The sequence below is a fragment of the Sardina pilchardus genome, chromosome 3 (assembly GCF_963854185.1).
Source record: "Sardina pilchardus chromosome 3, fSarPil1.1, whole genome shotgun sequence".
NCBI classification, from domain to species: domain Eukaryota; kingdom Metazoa; phylum Chordata; class Actinopteri; order Clupeiformes; family Clupeidae; genus Sardina; species Sardina pilchardus.
In genome coordinates this window covers 6,940,975-6,959,536 of record NC_084996.1, presented here as the reverse complement: position 1 = coordinate 6,959,536, position 18,562 = coordinate 6,940,975, and the positions used below count along the sequence as shown (strand labels likewise).

Here is an 18,562-nt window from a genome sequence, read left to right as displayed (position 1 = left end):
TTGATTACAGTTATCTAAAGAACAAAACAGTTGAAAACAAATGTGATGTTGTTTATAATGCTGGCCACAGACAGGATGACAGGGTGCACATTTGTTCCTGGAAAAGAACAAGTTGCCCTCAATCACTTACCTGTAAAAGCTTGTCCTTATCCATGTGCTTTTCCCGTCTTGTTATTGGCTCAAAGCCAGCCCCAAGAGCTTTTAGAACAATTAGCACAAATAGATGAAAAGCTTCCTGTAGATAAATAGATAAATAAACAGATAAATAAATATATGAGCTGCCCACTGTCTGATCTCAGTGGGTCAGTTAAACCCCCTGGCTGCCATTTGCTCTCTACAATGACACAGAGGCTTTTTGAATTTCCTGGGAGGACTGGAAGGTTACATTTTTGACATCAACTTTTTATAACCCTCTTATTCTGTGTGTTTTTTTGTGTGTGTATTTTGCGTGTGTGTGTGTGTGTGTGTGTGTGTGTGTGTGTGTGTGTGTGTGTGTGTGTGTGTGTGTGTGTGTGTGTGTGTGTGTGTGTGTGTGTGTGTGTGCGCGTGTGTGTGTGTGTGTGTGCGTGCGTGTGTGTGTGTGTGTGTGTGTGTGTGTGTGTTTGTGTGTGTGTACACATGCATGGGGGTGGAGAGTCTGTAAATGGAAGACAGTGTCCTCAAGTCTTGAGGAAAGAGTGTGAGCCCTATCGCTTCCCCAGAGCCCTCGGCTTCCCTCTCCCTACACAACAATGCTTTTGACACACCACACAGGTCTCAGACAGACCCAGGGCACTCTTTGTCTCCTCACCACGCCCACGACCCTGATCCCAATTGAATCATGCCTCAGCAACCGCAACATAGCATACCGCATCCTCCCTCAGAAAATAGAGAGTCAAGTATTCCAATCTTTTATATTCTCATCTCTTTCATCACAAATGATAGATGACTTTCATGAAGGATAACATGACCACCCTCAAGGTATATATACTGTAACCAAACTAATTAAAAATGAACAGGAATCTAAAGCTATTTCTGTTCCGTGTCTGTTTCCATGGTATCCATTACAGGTTCTTAGAATCAATCTTCCACTAATGTTGTTTATCATATCCCTGTAGAAAACATCATACATCTGACTAAAATAACATTGGTTACCACTATTTATATATGTGGTTCTATGCAAATGGTTGCTTTGGTTGATTTGTTTCAATTTGCTGCTACAGTAATTTCTCGTATATTAGCCGCATCCTGTATGAACCACATGACATGTTTGTTTTTTTTATGCAAATAAATGAAAAACAAAACATGCATTGACTGCACTTGTGTAGGCTAAAACTTAGCGCCTAATGAATCAGAATCTGATTGTGCTTTAATTATAAAGAGAGGTGAAGAAAGAAATGCATCCATATATATTGTCTGCCCCTGTGCGTTAACCTCATAGCTGAAGAAATTGCAAAATCAAAGTATACATTTATGTCAATGTGCGGGAAATTTGCATTGTTTTTCTTTGGCACATGTACAAACAAGATATTATTTCAGTCATTTTAATTGATTTACTTCATCAAATTGTACACCCAATGATTTCATTATATCAAATTAAAATATACATTTTTCTTTCAAAACAGATCTTATTGTTGGTGCATGGGGTGTCAGTAAAGTAGCAGTTTACAGGTAAGTCAAGACTTGTTTTGTGCAATCTAAACTCTAGCTAAGTTTAACTTTTGTTTTTTTTTAAACAAAAAAAGTCAAAAGACTTGATTTGAAGAAGCACTACCTTCTTCCGTTATGCCCCTGATGTATATGTACTTACATGATTACACTAGCGCCAGCATTAGCGGTGGGATAAGGGTTGGTGCCTTACATGCACACTGTGGTAAGGATAAAATACAAAATGTGGCAAACTTTTCTTTCTCAGAACTCTTGCCGTTGTAAAGACCAAAGCCCAGCTCACCCTCTTCCCTGAAGTGCTAAACCCAGAGGAGAAGACCTGTTCACTCCCCAGGACTCAGAAGGCAGTGACCTGGTAAGGAACGTGTATCAGAACAAACTGGATAATTGCAGGCCGAGACAATATAGTCTTGGAGCCAGCCAAATCCCACCGGAATTAATACACCCTCCTCCAACGAAGGAAAATGAAAAATGTCATCATCTGTTAGGGGATCCATTCATAAATCTCTGTTCATAAGCACAGTCAAGGCATCTGAAGGAGGGTTTTGTCTCTCCGTCATGTGGTGTCACCCACATCACAAGCATGCATGCATTGAGGAGGCATACTAGATTATGTAAAAGTATTGACGATTGTGGATGTTTAATCCTTTATAGGTGAATGTCTGTTTTGTTTTACAGTTTCACTGTCATGATGTGTATCAGTGTCTCTGGGCATCGTATTCCCCAAACTCTGGGTAAGAAGTCAGAACTGAATCATGATTATTCATTGTTTCCATTTGATATTTACAGTAGAAGCATTCACATATAGTTTCTTTGAAAGGCTTAATTTACTCTTAGCATTTCCCATACCCGTGACATAGGTAGAGACATTACAACTGACGAGACTACTCACTAGACATTGAGACTACGACCAGAGGTGGAAAAGTACAGCTTCAGAAAGTAAAAGTCCAACCACTTTTCTGTGTCAGCCATTTTCTTACACCAGCTGATTCTAATCAGCACAACTCTTCAGCAGCAGGTAGAGAGCAGCTACAGTAATTGGTGAGATCACCTGTGTTAAATGCACAGGCAGAACTAATACATGGCTGGACTTTTACTTTCTGAAGCTGGACTTTTCCACCTCTACCTACTGTATGACATGTGAATGTTGTGTGTAGGCTCTTCTCAATGTCTCTCCTCTTTCCTCCGGCTCATTCTCACTGATCTATAAAGAATGATGGGGCAGCAGCAATCAGCTAGTCTATCCAGTGTTCTTTATAGATCAGTGGGAACGAGCCGGAGGACCGAGGATCGAGGATCGAGGACTGAGGAGAGACGTTGAGAAGAGCCTTGTGTTTCACTTCTTGCCTCCTCGCCCCTCTCACCTCTGACCTCTGACCTCTAGCATTGAGTGTGGAGCTGCAGCTGGATAAGATGAAGCAGGCTCTGACCCGCCGGACTCTGCTTCTCCACAACAGCCAGCCGCAGGAGAGTGTCACGCGCACAGTCCGGACCGCACGGACCAACGACTGCTTCAACGTGACCGCCTATTTGCGGGTGGGTGAGAGTTTGTTCAAACAGAAGCGCTAGCCTTTCTAAAAGCTGGAAAAAAGGGTGAATTGGGTTAATGTCATCAAGACATTCCGATTAGTAAAAGCACAGCCAAAGCTGACTAAGAGAAAAGTTGGAGTTGCTCTCATCTCCATCATCTGCCCTCAGATTAAGTCCTACAGTGGCATACACAGACAAAGCTGTTACTGTTTCCTAATTAAAAACTTTAATTCATCAGACTGCAAAATGAACACATCAGACTTCTTTTCACAGACATCCACAGTATGCATTGTGCCTTTTTTTTTTATCCCAGTTTGGATGAATCTTGTCTCTGTGTGGGAGGGTACTATTGTGAAGCACTTTCGTCATCTTTGAGAGAAGCCCATGAATAGCATGATAGCATTATTCCCCCGCCGCTTTTGCCCCTTAACACTTAAGGCGGACATGTAAAATTGAATGGTGCAATGTTATATCAGAGCCAAGAGTCCAGGGGGACTCTAAAGAGCAAAGCCCTGCATCTCCCTCAGACAATCTTGTGACCCGATGATGCTGACACCAGTCTGGGCCTTTGGTTTTTGCGTCTTCCAGAGTCTTCGGGGGGGGGGGGGGGGGGCACATAACATCTTTGAGCCAAGTAGCGATTCACCTTTGGGGTTCTTGCTCTCTCTGTCTTTCTCTACAGTATCTCTGTCTGTCTGTCTATATTTGTCACACTCTAATGTAACCTTCATTCTCCCTTCCTCTCCCTCTCTTTCTCTCTATCCGTTGCCCTCACCAACTCTCTCTGTCTTCTCTTTTTTTCGGTCTCCACAGGCAGAGTCAGAGTTTAAGGACAAGCTCAGTCCCATCTTCATTTCGGTCAGCTACACACTGATCAACACACAGGAGGCCATTCTTCAGGGCCAGACCTCCGCCATGGACCAGGTATGCTATGGAATCCCTCTCTGGCATGCAGTCCGAGGGCTTGAATGAGGATAGCCTTATAATGGCTCTCGTATCACTATACATAAATGCTGGGTAAGAGACACTGCAACAGCTACGGATATTAATCGTTGACATTTACGCTGCATAAATGTGCAATCACGACACAATGTAATGCAGCGTAATGAGTAATTAAGGACTCTTAAGTGGCTTAATGGAGTTATAAGTCTGTGTCCTTGTTTGATTAGCATAGCGACCAGACATCACTGGCAGCAAGTGTAGTGGATTACAAATAAACCTTGGGTTATAGGGCACGGTATCTTTCATCCTCACACTCAAAGGCCTCATCCATAATACTCCCCTTCAGAGAAAGCCACTGGAGCTGAGATGAAGGACATTTGTGTTATTATTGATATTTTGAAATATTGACAACTTCTTGGCATTGTTTGCTTCACCAAAACCTTAAGTGCATTTGTTGGCCGCTATAAATTATCCCTAAGTATCGAAGATTATACTTTGATGAACATTTTAACGATCCCTTACCAGTGTCACTGTGGTCAAACTTCTCCTGCTTATCAGTGTTGCCTCTCCAAAGGTGCAAAGTCTCAGTCAGCTACAGCATTACCACAATCAGGATGTCTGGAATAGAACTCAAAATTGTCATCACGATCAAATCAAACTGCTGACTGATGCTGCCTTTGGGGCAACAAGTTGGCTACAATCAAGAAGTACCCCAGAGTGTCCAACTGTGGACCCCTGAAGACAAGGAAATATGTTTACAAGAAGACTGATGATGAAAGAAAGAGTGAAAGAAAAACGGAGCAAAAGTTTGAGAGTGTGAGAAAAAGTATAAAAAAGTATATATAAAGTATAAGTTAAGAACACAAAAAAAGACACACAGGAGTCTAACAGAGTGACATAGAAAGGGGAGAAGGAATGAAACAAGGGAAGAATGAAGGAGCCGCTAAAAAAGCAATGCCAGAGCTTGACCGTATAGGAATTGAGATGTTCTTTGCAAAATAAGCTGAGACACACACTCCCTTTGTCCTTGAGCTGGACTCTGGGACTCAATTACCTGAGTACACACGCCGGAGGAGGGTTTGATAATGGGGCCTGAATATTTAATAAGTGAGGACAGACGCAGGCAGAAGTGTTTGCTAAGCAAATCTGCACTCTAATGAGAGGAGCAGGGGTGAGCCAGGGTCCTGATGGAGAAGCATTAATCAAAGCCTCCAGACTTCACCAAACAGATGCAGCCAGTGTCAGCAGTGTGTGTGAGTGTGTGTGTGTGTGTGTGTGTGTGTGTATGTGTCTGTGTCTGTGTCTGTGTCTGTGTGTGTGCTCTGTCTGTGTGTTTTACTCTGTTACTTTCAAGGCTTGTGTTTCTTTAAAGCTTTTTGCAGGGATTTGTTTGATGTTCAGACCACTAAGCACTTTTATGTGTTTGACATGTTGTGTGTGTATCTTTATGTGCTCTCTCCCATGCATACGTACTGTATGTGCTTCCGGTTCCTTCTTGCAGACACGCATCATCCTTGACTGTGGTCCTGACAACATCTGTATCCCAGACCTGAAGCTGACCGCTTCTGCGTGAGTCCAGTAGTTCATGATCTATCAGAACCATTTACTGTGTGCGTTACAGAGAAAGAGTGAGACACACTGTCACACTCACACAGATGCTTGTAAACACACGCATACACACACACACACACACACACACACACACACACACACACACACACACACACACACACATACACACACATACACACACCCTGCTCCAAGCTGACCCCTGCGTGAACTGTCCTGCAGCGAGACATCCCGCCTGCTGATCGGAGACGACAACCCGGCGCTGCTGGTGGTGGAGGCAGAGAACCGGGGCGAGGGGGCGTACGAGACCGAGCTGTACATCACTCCCCCCAGCAGCACACACTTCCAGGGCCTGGCTCCAGACAGAGAGGTGAGACGGACACTTCCTGACCCCCCCCCCCCCCCCCCCTCCCCACCTCCCCCCATTCCTCAACCTCTGTCCACTTCCTGTAGGCTCCCCTTGTCACATTTGTCATGCTAAATCTGCTGTCAATCTCATTACACTCTGTGATGAATGCACACCAGTTACTGTAGGTTGATTATTATGATAGATGAGATAAGTACTGTGGGTGAGAGGTAAATGTCATCCGTCACACACATCACATCTTGACGTCATATCAAATGGCATCATGGTCAATATCTCTTTGGATAACACAACTGACTCTAGCATCAATTCAAATCATTATAATCTAAGTGGAAATACAATAAGACCGTATTGTGTCTTACAGGGCTTCAGCAGACTGAACTGTGCGAATAGGAAGGACAATGGCACTGTGATAGTGGTGTGTGACCTGGGGAACCCCATGCCAGCCGGCCAGAAGGTACTGTAGACACAGTGATATGCTAGCCTTTTCTGATGATTAATACTCTGTGGTATGTGCACTGACATTGTTGAGATAAAAATATGTATCCTCTAACTATGCTATGGGGTATGTAACTTATTATTAAACGTTTATTATTACAAATTTGACCTGTTCCTGTAAAGGATATATCTGGTGAGCTTTCATATAGATCTGAGTTGCTCATATAGATCTCAGCTGCTGGCTGTAGCAACTTGAGCTAGGTCAAATCGATTGTTTTTGTTTTTTCTTCTTCGTACCGACAGTACTCAGTGACCTTGAGAAATGGAGATCTACTGTATGTGAAAACTTGCCAAATTTCTCCTTTGAGCTATAGCCGTGAAGGCTATCAGATGTACAGTACTAACAGATGTAATAACCCTTATGCTGTCTTTAGCTGAAGGCAGGTCTGCTCTTCAGTGTAGGAAACCTGGAGGAGGTGGAGAGTGATGTCACCTTCCACATGCAGATCAAAAGGCAAGACGGCCCCCATCTTTGTTATGTGTCTTTGCTGCAGTGTTAAGTGAGGCTGTTATGAAGCTTTAGTGTGGCATATGGGGATGAGAGAGAAATACATTTTCATCACTGTATATCAGATACATCATTGTGTGTGTGTGTGTGTGTATGTGTGTGTGTGTGTGTGTGTGTGTGTGTGTGTGTGTGTGTGTGTGTGTGTGTGTGTGTGTGTGTGTGTGTGTTGTACGTGCTTGTTTTCAGTAAGAACAGTCATAACCCGGATAGTGACCCTGTCTTTCTCAAGATCAATGTGATGGCCTCAGCCGCACTGGAGATGCAAGGGTACAGTATGGCAACTCTCTTCCCTCCTCACATCTGTTGTCCTACTTTTCCTTTCCTTTCCTTTGTTCCCTTTTTCATTGCTCATTCCTTTTAGCAATATCTTCCTTCTCTCTATCTGCCTTTTTCTGAAGCCTTTCAAGGGTAAAGCCTTTGAAGACATTTAGACAGGGTTAGTTGGTTCAGTTCATTATCCTCTGCCTTTTCTTATTTATCACCATCATCATCATAATATTCATCATCATCATCTCACTATTGTTGTTTTTATTACTCGCTTTTACCTATTAGTCAAGTCTGGCCATCGTCTCCATCAGTAGACACATGCAGCCTCAAGCACACATCACATCATCCTGCCCACGTATAGTGAGTCCAATCCAGACAGCTCGATTAAGCCTGAGGTCAGTCTAAAGCATCAGGCCTTTAAAAAGGCCCCATCAGTTGAGCCGGGCGGTAAATGAACGCCCTTGGCACTTCGTTAGGATCTCTTTCCAAATCTGTCACTCTTGCCCTGCCTTCAGAGAAAGAGAGGCTCCAGACAAGGCACTGGATAGCTAATTACTCTCGAAGTTGAAAAGGAATGGGTGGCGGCTGTCTCGATCGAAGGAAAGGAATGTGTGGCTGTGTCTATCTGCAGCAAAGCTAATGACTTATCCAACTTAGCAGCTAGAAATGTCTCTTCATGTGAACTTTTCATCTGTCTACTGTGTCTCTGTACCCAACTATGTACTTTGCCATAACTATATATAATCTTGAGCTTTGGCCCCAATGGTAAGTTGGCTTTGATGGGCGTCAAAGCGTCAAAGTAGTGGATGATGGCTGAATACAGCAGGCGTCAATTACATTGCTAATGTCATCCTAGTAGGTGGATGGTGTGAGTGTACGATAGTTAGAGGGTTATGATTCACCCATCATAAAGGCTTGGTGGGAAGTGGATGGTTTGTGACTGTCTTTGTTGGTGTCTTTGCAGAGCCTCCTCACCTTTGGAGGTGTTCCTGCCCATCGCTAAGTGGGAGCCAGTGGAGCAGCCAGCCTCTCTGGAGCAACTGGGGCCGTACGTGGAGCACGTCTACATGGTACGCCAAAACTCAGTGTTGTTTGGGCCAATAGAAGTCAGCCTGGTCACAAATTTACTTTGTGAATTGGGTCTGGCTTCGTGGGAATTTCTAGTCATTGCGTCTTGATGAACAGAGATTTCAATTAGGACGTTAATTTGTCAACCATTTCACCAGACTTTAACCCATGATATTGATCACCATTGCAGATTGCTACTCCTACTCCTAATGATGCAAGGCAAAAATAGGCTACAGAATGTAACAAAAATGTTTTTGCTCTCAGTAAAAACTCAGTCAGTGAATAGGGTGTGATGGAACAGCAGCGGCCTGGGTTTGATTTCTGAGCATGCTGTTAAGATTCTGTGTCACTTTAGGGAAAAAACACCAGTCAACTTCAACTTTTAAATAAAGTTTCCCTTAATAGTTTGTTCTTGCTCAAGTTCCAATTCCCCCACATTACATTAGCTAGCATTATTAATACTGTCTGCTCGCTTGGCCTCGAGCACCACCGGCATAGGAACAACATTTGAAACGAATGCTTAATTTCAGCGTCACTGTGCTTATAGCCACCCCGACTGTTGTCTGATTGGTGGGCCCCTCAGAACGGCAAGCGTCAGTTCCAGACCGTAATCAGAGAGGAAAGTGAGCGGAGCGAGAGCAAGAGGCGGATGCAGCCAGGCTAAATAAAGGTGCCTAATTGGCACAGCTAATGAGTTTGCTGATCTCAAGTTCAGCTCCAAGGGCACAAAGAGCATACGATATTATTCAAAATATGTCAATGGTTTATGTTACGAAACGAGAAATCAGAGATCATTTAAATGCAGCTGAATAATTCAACATTCCTCATGGTCTATTCTGTTTAGTGATTATTCAAAACAAGAGGCGCAATTAAAGTCACTCACTGTTCATATTCAGATTAAACTGTCATGTGATTTGTGCTTCATACACCCACCCACCCGCCCAGCTCCGGAACCTGGGTCCCAGTGCAGTGAACTTGAGGGCAGTGATGGAGTTCCCCACACATGGCTTGCTCTACGCCTTTGCCACCGACTCTGAAAACTTCTTCTCTTGTTCTGTCAACAACGCCAGTGTGGACCCCGACAGGGTGAGAGTGACACCTACTGGCAGCAGTAAAGCAGTGAAGCTGCAGCTGGAAATGGTTTTCATTAGTTTAGCATGTTTAAATGTCACTTTTTAAAGGATGTTTGAAAACACAATCTATACCAATAATATGCTTAACCATTAATTGTATGTAAATAACTCATATCTCAGTAGATAAAGATTATGTCGTTTCAGGCATTATTCAATTCAAACACAATAGGACCTACGTTATTTCTTGTATATGACGTAGTATTTAAAACATTATGGTGGCAGCTTTGGTGACAGCATAGATTTCCGGTCAATCACATACAGTACAAATGGCATTAAAGCATATACAAAATATAGAATTATGTCAATTTTATGTGGAATGTAAATCTTGTATGTGTGTGTGTTTGTATAGCGCTCGTAAATATGGGAATGTTCACTGAAACTCAGCAACCGATTCATGAACATACAGTAGAACAGATTCACACAATTACAAGCGCAAATCTCACAAAACGTGCACCATTACGGCCAGTTCATAGACATTTAGAATATGTTTTGGGTGATCTGATGATGACAAAAGACACATTGCTGTCAGTACAACAGAGAATGTAGGATAATATGCAGAAATGTCAACCTGAGGTCAGCTAGATAACCAGCAAAAAACAGATATTGTTTCCTGAGCCTTTAATCTATTGATATTGAGTCTGGGCAGGGCAATGGACTTTTCCACTACATTACAGTAATCCACGAGGACAGTTACAGTAATATACCATTAATATGGTTTTGTTTCTTTTAACTTGCATAAAACACTGCCCTACGGCTTATACACAGGAAATTACTGTATGGTGAGACGTTGCTGATCACTTGTCCAGGGCTTATCAGAGCACACATGTTTACATTATATATGTTTCATCTTGGAAAATGATTTGAGCAAGTGGACCACAATGCCTCTTGATGGTTGTTTCCACTTGTAATTAGAGCTCACCACTTGTGATCTACAGTAATCACAAGTAGACACAAGGAGACTTCACATTACATGTGGCAGGCAGTGCACTAGGTTGCTCTTGATTGAGGTAATGTCCCAAAAAATGTTGTTGTGCTTGCCACTGGGCTCAGTGCAAAACGATTTACAGCCCGCCGCAGTCAAAGTTCCACATGGTTGGCACACGCAAGAGTGGCAAAGCAGCAAAATGCCGCTTGCAAAGCGCAGCGGCATATCAGTTCTTACACGGGCAAGCCATTGAAAAAAAATGGGTTTCGTAGCGCAGAGCTGCCGTTTTGCATGTGTAATGCGAAGCCCCAGTCATTTGAAAAACAAGTATTAAAAAAAGGTCAAAGTGTCTGACAAAAGCTTGCTCTGCAGAAAGCACACTCTGCCCACATGAACACCGTGTTTGAGGAGGAAGCCATCCATATTTAAACACGCATTCCTCTGTCATAACCCACAGCTGGTGAGAACAGAGCCAGTGAACAGAACCAGTGAGGAGGCCCACCACATCAACAAAAGGGCGGCCCTGACAGACGTTCCCCAAAACCCTCACACACAGAAGCCCAGAGAAACCATCCATGTGGTAAGAGAGACACAGCACAAGTTTGCATTTGAATTGATGGACAGATGTTAATACCGCTGCCTCTGCCCACTACCACACATTTTTCCACCTCAAAGCTGGGCTGGTGGCATCACCTGTCGTGTTTAAAAATGACCAGGAGGGGGCAGTAATACTTGCATCGCTGATTATAGTGTTGTAATCCAGACAGGTCTCTGAATAAATAATACATTGTAGTGTTCATAATAATTGTGCGTGTGTGTGCGTGTGTGTGTGTGTGTGTGTGTCTGTGTGTGTGTGTGTGTGTGTGTGTGTGTGTGTGTGTGTGTGTCAGAACTGCTCCTCTGAAGATGATCCATGTGTGAGGGTGGAGTGTGAGGCGAGGGGGTTGAAGAGGCAGGGCATCGCCGTGGTGAAGGTCATGGCCCGTCTCTGGGTCAACACATATTTAGATGTGAGCACAAAATCATTTTATTCGCTTTCCTGTTTGTTTACTTTCCTTCTTCTTTTATGTCCTTACTTTTTTTCATTTGTTTTCTTTATTTCTTTCTTTCCTCATCATTTTCTGTCTGTTCATCCATCTGCCCTGTATAGTGGGTCTCTAAACACGTCTGTAAAAAGGGTAAAAAAAAAAAGAAATATAGTTCCCAGGGACTGTCTGTCCTCTCTCTTGTCTTACTAACCTTCAGAAGCAATTTGCCATTTAACTATCCATCCATCTATCCATCTATCCATCTATCTATCAGGCTGACAGTAACGCCTGTGTACTTTTATCACCTTCTGTCCATAGAGGCCAAATGAAAACTACATCCTAGAGTCCCATGCCTTCTACCGTGTGGTGGGGATGCCCTCTAAGATCCTGCCTCAGGAGCTCCCCAGTGGCCAGGCAAAGGTGAGGCCCTCACACCGGCCTGCACTCACCTGTTACCTGTCAGGATCAACTTCCTATGGGAAGAACTGGCAGCTGACTGAAGAATGCGATGCGATCTATGAAAACCCACATGGTGCACTCAAAAATCCTTGATTTTTGCTCCGTTTAACCCTCCCTGGTGAAATTTGACCAACCTGAGATTCTGATATCATCCTAGCAGTGTTCTTGACACTGTCCCCATAGCAAAATCCTGGATACCATCCTCCCTAAATCTTGGATGTTGCAAGGATGGTATCAGAATCATAAGTTGGTAAAAATGCACTATGTCGTGGGTTTTCACAGATCACATCACACAAAAATGTGATAGACTTGTGTTAAGTCGAGGCATATGAGTGGAGTGAAATGTGTGAATTTATGCTCGTCGGATGGCTGACAGTAGATAGATAGATAGATAGATACTTTATTGATCTCCAAGGGGAAATTCAAGAAAGTCTAGTAGTCAAGTACTGTAGTCTCTTGGTGATCTGCTGTGGTGTTAGCTGTGGCCGTGGCTGTCATTGTTTTTGTCTTGTGTGTTTGGCACAGACCCACACCAGTGTTGTTTGGAAAGAGGAGACGAGGGAGATGCCCGTGTGGTGGATCGTCGTGGCCATTGCTTCTGGACTCCTGCTGCTGGCTCTACTCAGCTACATATTCTGGAAGGTGATGAGCTTCTGTAGTTTGTCCACTAGATGGTGCTAAATTTATGTCAGATTCTATGCCCTCTTTGTAATGAGCAGGCTATAAACATAATTCGATTTCAAACTTTCCAAAACATTTATTTACTTGTGGTTTTATTTGTTGCTATCATTTGTTTTCTTATACCAAAGAATGCACCAAATGTTACTGTTCTCCTAACATGATCTATGTATTTGTAGGTGGGCTTCTTCAAGCGCAACAGGCCTCCTTGCGAGGATGAGGATGAAGACACACAGAATCTCAGTGCTGGGCAGACAGAGTATGCTGATGTGAAGTGATCCAAGGACACCTGCATATACAGTAAACACAGGCTGAAGACACCATCCACATGGGCTTACTTTCTTATCTGTAAAAGCTTTTAAAGTTGTTTTCTTTTATCATTATGTACATTTTAGTTATATTATTTTTCAGAGGCTTCATAAGGACAATATGTAATCTTTTCATAGTCATCTCATTCACATTTTTATATCTAGACTATTATCACTTAATGTTTTATGTTCAAAGGTCCCATGAACGTATCACACATCCTGTGTTACATGGTAGAGAACTGAAAGAAAATATTTCTGGTCATTCTATATACTCATTTATGTACTGCTCGGTAGCAAGCAGGGAGAGGCCTGCATGGGCCTGTATGTCACAGCCCTACCAAAGACTAGGTATGAAAAAAACTCTCAGCTACTTGTTCCAGTGTTGAGCTACAAATTGTTGCAGAGAGAGAGAGAAAGAGAGAGAGAGAGAGGGCTTCAGAAACAGGGTCTTAACCATGGTTGTAGCACAAAAGAGCTTTTGGAAAAATGAAAGAAAAAAAAACATTTATCTTAATCTGTGGATTAAAAATATAATGTCTGTGCCATATCATCTGTGGGTTTAATGTGCTTTACTTCCTTCCCTCACGGATCGTCATCATGTGTCGTTAGGCCCAGATCTGTGCCTCACATGGCTACTGTCACAGACTTGTGAGCGTCATCAAACTCAACAGACTTGTGAAACACATAAAAAACATAAAAAGACTCTGGGCTGGTGAGGAGTTAGCTTGATGTGTCAAAGTTGGTACAATTGCAGGGTGGGTGCTACATTTAATGGCTCATTTGTGTGCCTTTGAACCACGCAGATGGGTTATAATAATAACAGGCTACTGGTAATTCAGTTGCAAAAAGAATTGTGTTGTTAACTAATTAATAAGGGCACCCAGTGAAGATTCACTGCCTAAAACATTATTCTCAACACAAGAAGAGAAGAAGGACCAGTGAGGTGGTACAGTGTTGAAGTCAGTACAATGGCAGGAAGCTGACTTGGGTGCTAAGAGGGTCACACTGGCTTTTCCCGCTGAGGCTGCCAAGACCCGAGGTTTTAATGCCATCCCTCTAACAGGGATATCCTGCCATGCATTCATACGGGAGGAAACAACTTGTCTGCTTCAAAGAAATGCAGCCTGCTGCTGCAGTATATGTGCTGTCATGGATAATGGTCGCTCTGTGTGACTATTCTTATGTCTCTCATGTAGCCTATAGTCACACGTATGTGATTGCATTTATCAGGCTCAGATAAATATTGCATGTGCACACTATTATAGGGGTTTATTGTTATCTGTGCCATCCAGGGTAAACGGAGAGTGAAAGTCAGTGTTTATCCATGCACCTCTGAAATTTCAGAAATAGAGTTTATCCACCTCTTATTAGAGTTTAACCTTTCACAATATTTTATTCACCAATTGCAACTTTTAACATTCAAAACTCACACTGTACTGTATTATCCACATTAACAATTTGTACACTCATCAACACTCTAGGAACCATTTAATACCTTTGGTATTGTTACAAACATTGGAAAATAACCTTCACCATCATCAAAGATGTTTTGAATGCCTTAAAAAGATAAAAAATCGGCTACCGCATAATGCAGTCTACTTTATGATCATAGAATTCATGGTTTACCCACCTCTCATTTGACTACTATACCCCTGGTGCCATCTAACCTACCTAACCCTAACAAGAACATTACTAAAGGCAAATGCCTGACATAATCAGAGTGCCTGACTTAAACCTGCCAAGAGACAGCAATTCAAATATTTAACAACTAATTGTGTTATGTAACAATGTTCTTATGCATAAATAGATGACAGGGGCGATGTACAGTATACTGTAGGCTGGAAATGTATTCATAAGCTCACTGGAAACTGAGAGGATGGACCGTGTATGATAGTAACTTAACCACCAGGTGGCACAAGTGAGCCCTCACATTGGGAGCGCCCCCTCCCTCATCGGACAATGGAACTCAGAGCAGGGAAGACCGCGGGTTAGGGAGTGGGCATCTCGGCAGCAACACTTGAGATCGGTCAATGCCATCCGCTAAAGAAACATGGATGAATGACCAGCTACGGAGAACTAGTGATGTTGCTGTAAGAATGCCACCCCAGTACACTTCTCGCTTCTTTTCACTTTTTCTGGTCTTCTGCAACGTTTTGGGGACACTAGCGAAATCCCTACCGGACCAGACAGCAGTTGGTGAGTTGTTCAGCTTTGAGATTTGACTCCGCTTCGTTTTAAGGTTGCAGCATTAGTCTGGAATGTGATATAATCTCCTGAGGGGCGACGACTTTATTTTCTTCACATATGCAGGCTCGGACAGAAGCGGATGGGTTGCGTGAGATCATTATGTAACCGTTGCATTTATGCTGCCTATCATTTAATACGCACGAATGAACTGAGGCTGTCTTGTGGCTTACTACAATTCTCTGCATATCTGAAGAAGAGTTTGAAAACAAAGGGATCTTATTCGGACTTACCTCCGAGTTGACCACACCAGCAAGTCGTAGGCTATGGTAGTGGTTCAACATTAAGTAGCACACTGAATGAGAAGTAGAGCATTCTGGAGTTTTATAGTTTGTCGCTTTTGTTGAGCGCTGGATCGCCCATATCACTAGTTGGGTTAAACTTCAAATCCAGTCACGGGAGCGGAAGCCTATCATTATGCTACTCAACATTATTTAGTTCCTGGCCAGTGTTGCTCATTTTATTAGGCCTGAAGCTGTCATACCTCAAGAACAGATATATGTGTTAGTATAGCCTAGTAAACGTAAAACGTAGCTCTGTGTTTGTTTATTTACAGTTGCAGTGACTGTGTGGTAGCCTTCCTCACCATTAACCGGACCACTACTGGTGACAGTTGCTTGGCTCTGGACCTAGCTTAATTAATTCATGAGGAACAAACAGCAACATTTATGTCAAGAGCATAAACAATGCACTGGTACATGGCTCACACCCACGCAGAAATACTGACTCTGACTGTTTTGCAATTCAACTGAGAATTATATTTATTCTTGCCTTCGTTTTCTGTGGATTTTAGTCAACCTGACACCACAATCCTGATGGGCCATTAGTAATGGCACAGACATGAGTTGGGAGCGGTTTCAGCAGGCTTATGCCAGAATTGTAGGGAGACCACCTGGCCCACCTGGCATTGTCATTTTTGTTTTCTGATGTGTGAGATGCACCATTACCCTATCAGTGTAGGCCTATAGTTGTAACTGTATCACCCATCTGGGTAGATTTCAACATTTGGTGCACTCAGAGACTGGAAGAGTTTCTGCCGCCCTGTCTTGGCAACAGGGCATCTTGAGTCTCCTCCGCGGCTTAAGAAAGACATGATCCTGATCCATATTTCATTAGCTAAGCTGCCTCTTCCCTAAGCTCTGTTTCTCTGGGAGAGATGTTGCACACTTTGCGTCTGTTAGTCCATCATATTTTCTGAAGGAAGTTTTGAACTTGGCTGCACTTTGCCTTTGATTTTAGGGTACATATTCATCCATCCATCCATCCATCGTCTCCTACCCCAAATATGAACACTTAAATGACACTATAGCCTCTCAGCGAGTCATTTGGTCTGTGGCTTCCACTGATCTCAAACTCTTGTCTTTGACATTGCTTTGAACCAAACATGGCCAGTGTGCTTTGGAGCTCACTGCTCAGGGAACCAATGAGCTTCAGTCTCCTCCTGCACTGCACAGAGATTTCCCCTCTTCTATAAACCACAGCATACCACACCTCAGAGTTTATGACCCCAATCTCACTTCCTTAGAGACCACCCCCCTCCCCTCCAGAATCTGACAGAGAGCGTGAGGGAGTGTGTGTGTGTGTGAGGGAGTGTGTGTGTGTGTGTGTGTGTGTGTGTGTGTGTGTGTGTGTGTGTGTGTGTGTGTGTGTGTGTGTGTGTGTGTGTGTGTGTGTGTGTGTGTGTGTGTTAGAGAGAGAGAGAGAGAGAGAGAGGGAGACAGAGGGAGTCCGAAAGAGAGAGGAAGTCTGTGTGAGAGAGAGAGAGAGAGATGTAGGGAGACAGAGGGAGAGAAAGAGAGGGAATGAGGTGGAGAGATCATGTGGAAGAGAGTGAGAAATCAAGGAGAAGCTGAATTCAGTCGTGTGTATTCACTAAGAATAGCGCCCGGCTCATGAAAGTGTGGAAGCGTGCAGTTATTTTTCCTCTCGCTGCTCTTGCGTAATTCCCCTCAGAAGCGGAGCGGGAGTTCACAACGGTCTCTGCAGCATGTGTGTGTGTGTGTGTGTGTGTGTGTGTGTGTGTGTGTGTGTGTGTGTGTGTGTGTGTGTGTGTGTGTGTGTGTGTGTGTGTATGTGTGACAGAGGTGGGGCTGGGGGAGGTCGACACAGCCTCAATGGGTAGGAGTATGAGGAGATCGCTAGGCAAGGACAAGGAGGTTCTGACTGGGATCCAAATTGACCCAGAGAGGTCAGCATGGCCCAGAGGACAGCTGTTGGTTCTGATAGTGATGTCATGGTCAGATCAGAGCCAGGCCCAGTCCAGATCCTGCCTCTGTCTGAGGAGGAGGGAGGGAGCCATGCTGTCATTCAAGTTCTCAATGTCAATAATGAAGTGGCTCGTGAAGAATGATTTCAGGCATGACATGAGAGAGGGGAGAGAGAGAGAGGGAGGGAGGGAGAGAAAGTAAGGACAGACAAAAAGAGAGGGCACAGAAAGTCAGCTCTCTGTTGTATTACTCCATTTTAATGGGCTCCAGTTTCTCCCTCTCTCTCTCTCTCTCTCTCTCTCTCTCTCTCTCTCCCTCTCTCTCATCAGATCCCATCAGTAATCATCCCCATACATATTAATGGATGATTGTGAAATTAATTTGCCCTGTGAGAGGGAAGCCTTGTGTAGGGGGTGGGTTGGTGGGGGTGTGTTGGGTGGGGGGTTGGTGGGGCTGTGTTGGATGGGGTGGTTGACGGGGGTGTGCTGGGTGGTGGTGGTGGCTGCTTCTGGTCCTTGCTCCGTGTTTGATGTTGTTATTCAGCAGAGCGTATCATTATGCAACTTTACAGCCCTGCCCAGCATTTCTCACGGTGCTTCGCAGCCGAGTGAAAGTTAGTATGGGATTGGACCACAGTCATGATGCTGTTTCTCTCTCTGCCTCAAAAGGCACAGTTCCCAGTTTTAAGTTTGGATTTGTGTGGTTCAGGACAACAATGTATTGCCTTGAAATGCAGACTGTAGCGTGTTTTAAAGGTGATCCCTCAGAAAGTGTGTGATTGCTCTGCATTTCTTTGGGAGTAGTAGCCTACTAATTGCATCACATGTGAACATCATGCCAGTGCTACGTGTTTGAATAACCAACGATGTGTGTAATTGGTGAAGGCATGCGTCTGAACACAACGTCTCTTTGGTGGTCATTAGCATACGTTGAGACCATAACTCAGAAATGCTCGGATAATTGCCAACAGAAGGTCTCTCCTGTGCGTTTGACTTGTGAGTCCCTGTTGCCGTGTTGCATGTGCGCTTGGCTTACCAGTGTGTGTGTGTGTGTGTGTGGGAGGGGGGGGGGGGGGATTGTCCCTCTTTGTGTTCAGATGTACAAGCATGTGCAGTGAGATTTAGCAAGGTGAATTAGGCAACGTTTTCAGAAGTGCTGCAGAGAGACAGAGGAGCTAACTGCTCTGC

The 18,562-nt window shown here is 43.8% G+C and overlaps 2 protein-coding genes across 2 annotated transcripts in view; both read left to right on the top strand.

The window, feature by feature from the left end:
* itga2b (integrin, alpha 2b) overlaps positions 1–13,627 on the top strand; it is a 28,821-nt gene extending 15,194 nt beyond the window's left edge. The window contains exons 14-30 of the mRNA XM_062531589.1: positions 1,605–1,650; positions 1,895–2,002; positions 2,326–2,381; positions 3,032–3,183; positions 3,991–4,101; positions 5,621–5,688; positions 5,911–6,058; positions 6,417–6,509; positions 6,925–7,004; positions 7,245–7,325; positions 8,290–8,395; positions 9,339–9,479; positions 10,909–11,031; positions 11,342–11,461; positions 11,798–11,899; positions 12,464–12,580; positions 12,796–13,627. Coding sequence (XP_062387573.1) covers positions 1,605–1,650; positions 1,895–2,002; positions 2,326–2,381; positions 3,032–3,183; positions 3,991–4,101; positions 5,621–5,688; positions 5,911–6,058; positions 6,417–6,509; positions 6,925–7,004; positions 7,245–7,325; positions 8,290–8,395; positions 9,339–9,479; positions 10,909–11,031; positions 11,342–11,461; positions 11,798–11,899; positions 12,464–12,580; positions 12,796–12,894 — 1,751 coding nt within the window. The 3' untranslated portion in view covers positions 12,895–13,627. The remainder of the gene's footprint in view (positions 1–1,604; positions 1,651–1,894; positions 2,003–2,325; positions 2,382–3,031; positions 3,184–3,990; positions 4,102–5,620; positions 5,689–5,910; positions 6,059–6,416; positions 6,510–6,924; positions 7,005–7,244; positions 7,326–8,289; positions 8,396–9,338; positions 9,480–10,908; positions 11,032–11,341; positions 11,462–11,797; positions 11,900–12,463; positions 12,581–12,795) is intronic.
* Positions 13,628–14,921: 1,294 nt separating this feature from the next.
* Positions 14,922–18,562, top strand: part of fam171a2a (family with sequence similarity 171 member A2a) — a 55,059-nt gene continuing 51,418 nt past the window's right edge. The window contains exon 1 of the mRNA XM_062531586.1: positions 14,922–15,120. Within this exon, the coding sequence (XP_062387570.1) occupies positions 14,955–15,120 (166 nt within the window). The 5' untranslated portion in view covers positions 14,922–14,954. The remainder of the gene's footprint in view (positions 15,121–18,562) is intronic.